The 9,836-nt window shown below is 47.1% G+C and overlaps 3 protein-coding genes and 1 non-coding gene across 4 annotated transcripts; 2 read left to right on the forward strand and 2 right to left on the reverse strand.

The window, feature by feature from the left end:
• Positions 1-377: 377 nt before the first annotated feature.
• On the reverse strand, positions 378-1,772 carry SPPG_01693 (uncharacterized protein). The gene is made up of 3 exons (XM_016750015.1): positions 1,692-1,772; positions 1,477-1,594; positions 378-1,408 (listed from the first exon to the last, which is right to left on the reverse strand). The coding sequence occupies exons 1-3, from the start codon at positions 1,749-1,751 to the stop codon at positions 780-782; spliced, it is 807 nt and encodes a 268-aa protein (XP_016610647.1). The 5' UTR covers positions 1,752-1,772; the 3' UTR covers positions 378-779.
• A 112-nt stretch (positions 1,773-1,884) lies between these two features.
• On the forward strand, positions 1,885-5,195 carry SPPG_01694 (uncharacterized protein). The gene is made up of 15 exons (XM_016750016.1): positions 1,885-2,034; positions 2,100-2,207; positions 2,337-2,515; positions 2,583-2,733; positions 2,804-2,820; positions 2,889-3,231; positions 3,303-3,349; positions 3,406-3,606; positions 3,674-3,736; positions 3,798-4,002; positions 4,063-4,242; positions 4,307-4,407; positions 4,494-4,744; positions 4,830-4,895; positions 4,974-5,195. The coding sequence occupies exons 1-15, from the start codon at positions 1,924-1,926 to the stop codon at positions 5,069-5,071; spliced, it is 2,121 nt and encodes a 706-aa protein (XP_016610648.1). The 5' UTR covers positions 1,885-1,923; the 3' UTR covers positions 5,072-5,195.
• A 68-nt stretch (positions 5,196-5,263) lies between these two features.
• Positions 5,264-7,982, forward strand: SPPG_01695 (uncharacterized protein). Its single transcript, XM_016750017.1, has 12 exons — positions 5,264-5,546; positions 5,669-5,795; positions 5,866-6,004; positions 6,069-6,142; positions 6,211-6,310; positions 6,380-6,488; positions 6,565-6,708; positions 6,780-6,926; positions 6,993-7,083; positions 7,154-7,351; positions 7,423-7,518; positions 7,587-7,982. The coding sequence occupies exons 1-12, from the start codon at positions 5,342-5,344 to the stop codon at positions 7,804-7,806; spliced, it is 1,650 nt and encodes a 549-aa protein (XP_016610649.1). The 5' UTR covers positions 5,264-5,341; the 3' UTR covers positions 7,807-7,982.
• A 92-nt stretch (positions 7,983-8,074) lies between these two features.
• SPPG_10039 lies at positions 8,075-8,157 on the reverse strand. Its single transcript has one exon. It is a non-coding gene; the product is annotated as a tRNA-Leu (tRNA).
• Between the last annotated feature and the right edge of the window lie 1,679 nt (positions 8,158-9,836).

Genomic DNA, 9,836 nt, shown 5'->3' on the forward strand with positions numbered 1-9,836 from the left:
GCAAAACACAATGCTTCCGCCGGATTATAAACGTCCTGCAACGTTACCAAGGGTTGCTGGACGGATTGTGAGTGAAATTGGGGAAGAGATGACGGGACGGACTCCTACTGCGACACCAGGTTCACTGCAGCGAAATCAATCTTCATCCACCTCCTAACTCATTCGCTGGGACTGCTTTTCTACTCCTAATGATCTCTGCGATTTTCTATATCGTAAACTGGACACGATACGAAATAACGTAATTCTTTAACTGGATTTTAAGCTACTGGCGACATTGTAAAGGTTGCTGACTGGGTTCTGCACAAGGCGAAGGGGGAGGGAGTGAGGACTGATGAGCACCAGTACAGGGCTGGACTCTGTACTTAGCAATTGAATGTGTTTTTTATCTTGTACTTTTTTTTTGTAAATGTGTACATAAATACTCGTCCTTAACTGTAACCCAAATCCGTCCAAGCCAACGGATAGTGATCATATCGCCAGGACATACTAGTGCTCATAACTGATTTCAATTTTGTATAACAAGAAGACTGTCGGATTTATCAACAATTCATCTACTTGAAAGACACACCTGAAGGTACCTCAAGTAAACTACAATTTACGCTGCCTTCCCTTGGTAGGGTGTCTCATTTGAGTTTCGTTCGTATTATGACTTTACCAGCTTCAACATAGATGTTGTAACACACTCCGGGACCTCATGAGCCAGACGTACACCTACTGCACATTCGGCGCTTCAAAGTTGGAAGTCATCACCTCAGAGCTCTCAGTGTCCATCACAGGGCTCAGAGCTTTGATGGCCTCTGCTTTGACCACGAAGGCTTGGTTTTCTTTAAAAATGCAGACATTCCATCCCGCGCCTCCTCCGACTGAAGCATCTTTGTAAAGACTTCCTTTACATGTGGGATCGCATCTTCATGTGCGGGCGATTCAGAAACCAATCGCACGAGGTGTTTGACATTCGTCAGTGCTCCAGGAGCTCCTTCGATCAGCAAATCAGAGTACTTTCTCGTACATGTATCCAAAGCCACCTCGTCATCCACTACTTCGGATAAGGCACCAATGCGAAGGCATTCCTTGGCGGTCACCTTCTCTCCTGTCAACATGTACTGACGGGTTCGAAATGGACCCAGCTGGGGCGTAATATACAGCGATATTATGGCAGGGACAAGTCCTCTCCGCACTTCAGGGAACGAGATATACGCGGATGCGACAGAGACTCGGATATCGCAGCAAAACAATACACCGACCCCGCCGCCCAGGCAAGGACCGTTGACGCGAGCAATGACCGGCTTGGGTGAATTTGCTATTGACTCAAAAAACCTGTAGCCGGCCTCCACCTGCGGACTCGAAGACCTTCCGTTTTGCGCTGTTGACGAGCCCCCCAAGTCCATTCCTGTACAAAAGTACTTGCCTGATAGTGTTTCGTCGATTACGGTTGTGTCACGATATTATGATACTCGCTGAATGAGACTTACATACCAGTGCCGGTCAGAACAATAACCCTGACGACAGGATCTTCATTCGCACGTGCAAAGGCGTCTGGTATTTCCTTTGACATTGTACTCGATATGGCATTCGCTCGTTCAGGATAGTTGAGCTACACCGTTGAATGAATGGCGACATTTAGCAAATAAAGTCCCCTAGATATGCAGACAATTGCAAGATGTTGCGGCACATGAGACTCAGACGCTCACCGTGATCGTAGCCACACCATCATTGACAGAGTACAGGATTTGTTGATATGGAGCGGACATGGCGGATATTGTCCTTTGGGAGGTCGCATCAACCACATCTAGTGGCCTGCTGCGCACAGGAACAGGTCTCTGAGTCATAATGAGTCATGACGGTGTGCTCTTACGAGGGTTCTGCTGGCTCCTTTTGTCCTTGTGCTTCTCTCTGGCCTTTACGGTCTGTCCTTATCCAGCCATGTCCAACCCAGCTGTCCGTCTGGCATCTATTGCCCTTCACCTACAGTCAACCGGAGCCAGTCGCTCTGGTGGAGCCGGTCATTCGTTCGAAGTTAGCCCGCGACCAGAGGTATATTCGATACGCTAGGTATTCTCAATATGTTCAGGAATGGCTTATTCTCTTTGGTCTTTCAGCTGAACCAGCCGATGGCAGATATCCTACGCGAGAGAAAAAATGCCTCGTTTGATGTGAATCTCATGCAGACATATTTAAACGGAGGGAAGGAATACACCCAGGCAAAGGTACGGTGCTAACTTGGATCAACGTAAAGTTACAAGGAGGAAAATGCAACAAGAGTAGTTAGACTACTTTCTATATACCATGATGCACTCTCTTTCATGGACGTTTATAAAGCTATCTGTCTTTCATAGGAAATCGCGTATCAGATCATCCGACGCGATCCAATTCTCTTGTTCGATGGAGGAAACGACTACGATCTTACGCGACCGGAAGCGCGAGAGAAAAGTATGGCACAAGTCCGCCGGTTTGTGGAAATATACCATAGCCTGAAGAACCCCATTCAACAGAAGGCATTTGAGGTCGTTCTATCGTACGTGTCCACGTCCGTATGGGGTAACCAGACCTTTCCGATAACCTAACATCCGACTTGTGCAAAGGTCCTACTCAGAGTCCTTTGGAATGCGTCTCTATGTGCATCATATGCTATTCAGAAACTCTATCAAGATGTTTGCGAGTGAGGAGCAAAAGAAAAAGACGACATGGGTGAAAGATATCGACGACTTTAGCGTGCTGGGGTGCTTTGCCATGGTAAGTGGAAAGCACAGCATAGCCTCCATGTCGTGAACCTCAAAATCTCAAACATTTCTCCTTGTCAAAGACGGAGCTCGGTCATAGGTATCCGAGCCCAATTTTTGTTGGATCGCCAGTACCCACTTCTAATATGTACCAACTGGTGTTTGAAGCTCGTCCCTTCGAGATCTGGAAGCCACTGCGACTTTTGATCACGCTACAGATTCGTTCATTCTCCACAGCCCGACATTAACCAGCACGAAATGGTGGATCGGGATGTCTGGCCAGGCTGCTACACATACGGTATTCCTAGCCCAAACGATCGTCAAAGGCAAAAACTGTGGTCTCAACTGGTTTATGGTCCCTCTTCGCGATCGGCATACTGGGAGGTTGTTTCCCGGAGTAACCTGCGGAGATATTGGAGCGAAAGCAGGGCGACATGGACTTGACAACGGATGGATCCAGTTGACGCAAGTGCGAATCCCAAGAGAAAACATGCTGATGCGCTGGTCGCAGGTTAGTTACCTATAACTCAAGTTATTTGTAGTAGGTGTATTCGTTAATTAAACAAACCTGCATAATGGCAGATCGATCGTGAAGGGAATATAAGCGAACCTCCAAACCAGGCTCTTGTGTACGTCTATCCTTCGGTCGCTCTGTATCTGTACATGCTGACATAGAAACTTCTAGATATGCCACACTTATCGCAGAGCGTCTCTGTACAGTTGATGGGACAAATAATCTCTGTGGACAAGCCCTGACAATTGCCACGAGATATAGTTGTGCACGACGCCAGGGAACTAGCAACCAGCAGATTATGGACTATCAAACACATTATGTCAATTTGATGCCCGGAGTTGCCGGAATGTATGTCTTGTCGCTGGTGGATCGGTATGTAACTCGCTCTCCCAGCTCCCGCATTGTTTTTGGCTTCTGACCTTTTTCCTATGGTCACCAGTTGTCTCTGGGCGTACTGGGATCGCATGGAGGAACTGTCTCGTACAAACACCGAGGAATATTTGTACGTTATTTTTTCAGTCCAACATTCACATCGTACACATTAACGACGCGAGTGCTTATAGGCAGTACCTAAATGACATCCATTGCGTCGCCGCGGGTGCAAAAGCTTCCATTACTTGGTGGGGTTCTGAAATACTCGAACGATGCCGAAGAGCGATGGGTGGACATGGGTTTAGCGCGTACAGTGGGATTCCGTCTATTATCGGCGACTGGGGAGTATTTACAACAGGCGGCGGGGACAACTTTCCTCTGGCGCAACAAACCGCGGTATATAGCCTCTTCTGTATCACAGACGTAGAGACTGCTCATTGACTTTGATTCATTCAGCGATATGTGCTTAATTGCGTCAACAGATCAATGCAAGGAAAGCCCAACTTTGGAAGTGCCGAGTACCTCAAGGATATCAAGGCCATCCTCGAGTTTAATGTGTGCCCAGCCGATTCATCCGCCGCGTGGTTGGATTTGCCTTTACTGCAAAGACTCTTTGCGTCTTTGACCGTCAAGCTGGTACGTCTTTAGGCAAGTGAGATGTGGAAGCATTTTTTCAAACTAATGTGATGGCATTATCTAGGCTATGAGAATTGGACAGCGCTTGGCACCGGTTGCTAAGAAGGGCCAAGATAAAGTCGAAGCTGTGTGGAACGAGCATCAGCTTGACGTTCTGCGCCTCAGGTGAGATTACGATGCGACCTCTTAATTAGGACTGCTTCCGAATGATTATATTGGCTGATGATTTTTGTCTCTGCGCCGAACGCCAGCCACCTCCACACCATCCACTACCTGCTTTCCCTCTTCACATCCAGCGTCAGCTCGCTTGGATCCGAATACACTAGCTTGAAACCCATCTTGACAAAAGTCGGGCTTACATGGGCGTTGGACATGGCTGTCCGTGACCTGGATTTGATGTTGGAGGAAGGGTTTGTTACCGCTGCCCAAGCACAGAATTTGAGAGTGGCGAGAAATGGAATCTGCAAGGAGCTGAGAAACGATGTTATTCCCTTAATGGATGGTACCGTTGTTCAGCCATTTCTAATGCCATTGTAGTATCTAAGAATTATGACTAATTTCCCGCTTTTCTGGTCATATCTATGTAGCATTTGGAAGACCGGATTTCCTCTTGAAGAGCCCCTTGGGACGGTACGATGGAGATATTTACAACGGTAATGCCTTTGTTTCACGCTTCTCCATTGTTGACCGCGACAGTTCCCTCTGTATTTACTATTAATGGTTTTCTGCAGCCTACTTTGACACTGTTACTAGAGCTCCCAACTGCTATGGCCCTGCCAATTACTGGAGTACGGAAGTGGAACCGCTCCTTACACGGGTCCGACCTTGATGTCTATTATAGAGATGACTTTTGGGGGGAAATTTTGTAAACAAGGGATAAGAAGGACTGCTAATCCTAAATACTTGTAAAATGGTAAATGTCTATGCCAGCAACCATTGGGTATTCCCTACAATTGCATATTTGAAAAGCTGTGAAGTTGTACAGTGATCGCCGTTGACGCGACACGACGACGCGACACGTACGTTGTAGTTTGTGATAGTACTGAGGACTCTGGAGACCACAGACATCACAATTTCGAACTGTCCTTTTCCACACACAATGTCCGTCGCTCAGGCGCCACCTTCCAACGGACATCAATATCGTCGGATAAAGTCCAAGGTCGATACGTCCCGCCCAGAATACACGGCCAATCATGCCGAAATGTCAGGGCTGGTGCAAGAGCTCCGCGAAAGGTTACGGGAGGCTACGGGACAGGGACGAAAAAAAGTGATACAACGGCATTTGGAGAGAGGGCAGTTGCTGGGTATGTAGATATGTTCTAGACTGTCAATACTGGCCGTACGTGATGAAATGAGGACTCCCCAACGTCCGCGACCGTTTGACTTGGAAAACTAAAGGAACCAACTCCCCCTTTTGCTTTTGCAGCTCGCGACCGTATTGAACTCTTGATAGATGAAGACTCTCCATTCCTCGAGTTGATGCCATTGGCAGGCTGGGGACAGGAAGATATGACCATTGGCGGCTCTACAGTTGCAGGCATAGGCCTCGTTTGGTGGGGACACAATCATACGTTTCGCTCTTGTTTTAAGCCCTTGAATAAGACTTGGAGTACTCCAAAACAGCGGTGTGGAAACTCTTATAGCTGCAAATATACCTACCATTGCAGGCGGTGCAACCAATGAAGCGGGCGTGAAGAAGGCACTAAGGCTTCATGAAATTCAGATGGAGAATCGGCTGCCTGGGATCTGGCTCACGCAATCGGTATGATTGTGCTCTAGTCAGCTGCAGGCGCATACATTATCCCTAATACCAAAGCGGTGTGAAGGCTGGTGCAAATCTAGGGCAGCAATCCCAAGTATTTCATGCAGGAGGTGGAAATTTCCGAAATTTGGCCATTCGGTGCGTACTGCGATCACGTCTCAGGCCTGTACCAGTCCTGTCTTACACTTATTCTTGGCGTATCTCAGGTCTAAAGCCAACATCCCAACCTGCTGCGTTGTTTTCGGTAGCTCTACTGCCGGCGGTGCGTACACCCCGGGAATGTCAGATTATGTTATTATGGTCAAGGTACTGTCTCGCACCTCACCTTGGTCGCATACACGTGTACGCTCACTGCTGATATTTTGTACTGTTCAGAATCAAGCCCAAGTCTTTCTGGGTGGGCCTCCACTCGTCAAGATGGCCACTGGTGAAGTCGTTGATGCTGAGTCTTTGGGTGGCGCGGAAATGCACAGCATAAAGTCTGGTAGGAGCCAGCTCCGTAACGGTTGAAAAACGTGCGCAGAATTCTGATTGCCGTCCCATATCAAAATAATACGCAGGCCTCTCTGATCAATTGGCCGACGATGAGCTGCATGCCATTCGCATGGCACGTGAGTGGGTCGAAGGCCTCAACTGGGAAAAGGCCGGTTCACTTCCTATGACACACATCACGGGCCGTTTTGAGGAGCCGGTTTATGAATCTGGTAAGTCTTGCAAGTCGCAGCGCCAGCTCAATTCGATGTTGCTCACGAAGAGGCTACTGTGTGTCCATTAGAGGAACTTTTAGGAATAGTACAAGCAAACATCCGTCTCCCGTTCGAATGCCGCGAGGTTATTGCGCGAATTGTTGATGGTAGTCGGTTCAGCGAGTTCAAACCGCTATACGGAAACAACCTTGTTACCGGGTTCGCCCATGTATACGGTTAGCTGATGATCGAATGCCCTATTACAGATACCGGTGGAAACTAGACATTTTCTCTCTATGAAGGAATTCCAATCGGTATTATTTCGAATAACAGCGTCATCTTTCCAGAGGAAGCAAATAAAGCCACTCAATTCATACAACTGTGCAATCAACGGTAGGGTGCACTGTAGTGTTGTATTCGATTGCAAACTGCAGTCCATTGATGGCTGGCCGTAAATATCTAGATCAACACCCATCCTCTTCCTTCAAAACATCACTGGATTCATGGTCGGACGCGTATACGAGGAAGCAGGGATCATCAAGGCGGGTGCCCGATTCATTAATGCGGTATCAAATAGCTGCGTACCACACATAACTATCAACATGGGCGCAAGCTATGGGGCCGGGAACTACGCTATGTGTGGACGAGCATACCGGCCAAGGTAGGTTAATGTGTCCGAGGATGTAATATGTGCAATGACAGCATCTTACGCTGACATTCTTTTATGGACAGATTTTTATTTTCTTACCCAAACAGCAAGTGTTCTGTTATGGGACCCGAGCAACTAACGGGTGTCATGGACATTATTGCTCGTGAAGCGGCTGCTCGGTAAGTCAGTTGCACACTTGTGGTCACAAGTAAGAGGTTACTAACCAGTACTTCACTCTCTATCGTAGAGCGAATCGCAAGGTGGATGAAGAAGCCCTTGCAGCACGTCTGGAGGTTTTTAGGTCCGCCGTTGCTGAGGAACAGGATGTGTACTTTACGTCATCCCGACTGTTAGATGATAGTATCATTGACCCAAGGGACACCCGGGACATTCTGGGCATTTGTCTCAGTGTTATTTATGGGGCTGAAGTGAAAGGCGGGAACTTGTATGGCGTTGCTAGGATGTGAGAGTAGACCTCTAAAGCTGGCTGCAGTTGACGGACTCATTGAGTGGTGGACAGTCATGCAGCTTCAACTAGCTAGTTAGAGAACAATCAATGGAGAAGAACTCGAGTTCAGTACATACGTTCATGACGACGAGACAAAAATAAATATTTCACTTCCAGGTATGCAACAGGAGAAAACTGCGAAGGGGGCAAGGTGATTTTTGCTTTGTACATACAAATATGCATTACATAAATGCAACTTGAAAAAAAGGACCAGGTGAAAGCGTCTATGGGTGCTGTGAGATTCGAACTCACGCCTCCGGAGAGACTACGACCTGAACGTAGCGCCTTAGACCAACTCGGCCAAACACCCATGCTGAATTAAGTCTTCTCTAAAACTTGTATATTGTCATGCGGCGTTTGCCCGCTCAACTATACATTGACAAGTGTCTCCCATTATCCCCGTATTGATGACATTGTACCCTAATCGACACAACATTGTTTCTGGTAAGACCTGGAGAGTGTCCCTCAAGAATATCTCGAAATAGTTACCGCAAACGAAGCCCAGGCTCAAAAGTATGTCCTCCGGTTAGGTATGGGAGGCGTTTAGTAATGTACTGGGAGATGATGACAAAGGATTCCATGCCTGAAAACGTAGACGCTTGCGTATCCTCACGAGGATATGTTACTCCAAATAATTTTAACGCCGAGATAGCTAGATGATGGTTAGGATCATGTATATTTTTGGTTATTTCGGCTTGGAGTAGAGACGAGGGCTGTATTTCAATAAAAGGATGCGCGAGCTGCCTTTAACTTCTTTGCACACGTTAGAGATTTTGCTCGCTTAAGGAACTTTGTTGAAATAAAATATGGAGTCAAACCGTTGTTCAGTTTACGGTGATAGTCCGGGAACGCCTACCTCTGCGACAGCCAAGTCGCCATTTTTGGGAGAAGGGCGTGCTAGACGGGTGACGGTTGGTGAATGTGATAATCCACGACGGTCCGTCGCAGAAGAGAATGGGCAACCAAGAGAGAGGAAGAAACTTTGGCGGATACCTTTTGTTGTGCCAATGATCTGTATGTTGTCTTTGTGGGTGTGCTTTAGAGTTATCCTGAAATTGTGATGGTGTTTCTCATTGGTGATGGTTATCAGCGATTCCCGTTCTCATATCTGTTGTGGCAATCTCCATCATTGGGTTCATGGCATTCAAAGGGGCAGACCAGACTGTCGACGAGAGTAAGTTTTGCTTTACCCGCAATATAGAGTTGATTCTGTCGATGCTCAAATCATCTTGTCCTTCACCAGTTACCGAGACCTTACAGGACATTACAATGGATCGAGTTTATGATAGTGTAACATCCCTCGTTCAACAATGCTCTGATGCCCTTACGATTCTCGGACGTTCTCAGCCATCCTACGGCTCTTCCAAAGGATTGAATCCAATGTGACCAATATTTTATCGGATGATGTTACTGTGTAGGTTGCATATTTTTTTCGTTTCCATATGTCCGCTAAGAAGATAACATGCAGCCCATAGCATCTCCCAACTGTACGCGGTTGCGGCAACCTATGACTTTCTAACCTCTGCTGGCTTGGAAGTCTATCGTGACGAGAGTGTGATCTTTGCTACACCAAAGGTGCTCATGTTGCAGGACGGCTCATCCTATAACAACGTGACAAATGTCACCGATTTTGCCGTAAGATATGTCACTGGAGTCAATAATTATAGTGAAATGCAGTTTGGCCCACTTAACCGCTTACCGTGGCATTACTGGCAATCGGTAAGATTCGATGGTTATCATTGAATGTTGGGAACAAAATAGCTACCAAGGGCAGGAAACTAACTTTACCTTCTAGATTGAACTCCCTTCGTTTCCCGATGGAAACAGTACTACGGTCTGGTCTGACTATTATGTCGGTTTAACCGAAATTTACTACCCCATCAAATGGCCAATATGGTGGGTACTGTGTAGTATATTGATGTTTGGCATATTGTTTGTTATAACACGAAGCTCTGACGCAACCAAACATAGGGCTGGCCTTCCTTTTGG

Source organism: Spizellomyces punctatus (genome assembly GCF_000182565.1).
Source record: "Spizellomyces punctatus DAOM BR117 chromosome Unknown supercont1.3, whole genome shotgun sequence".
NCBI lineage: Eukaryota > Fungi > Chytridiomycota > Chytridiomycetes > Spizellomycetales > Spizellomycetaceae > Spizellomyces > Spizellomyces punctatus.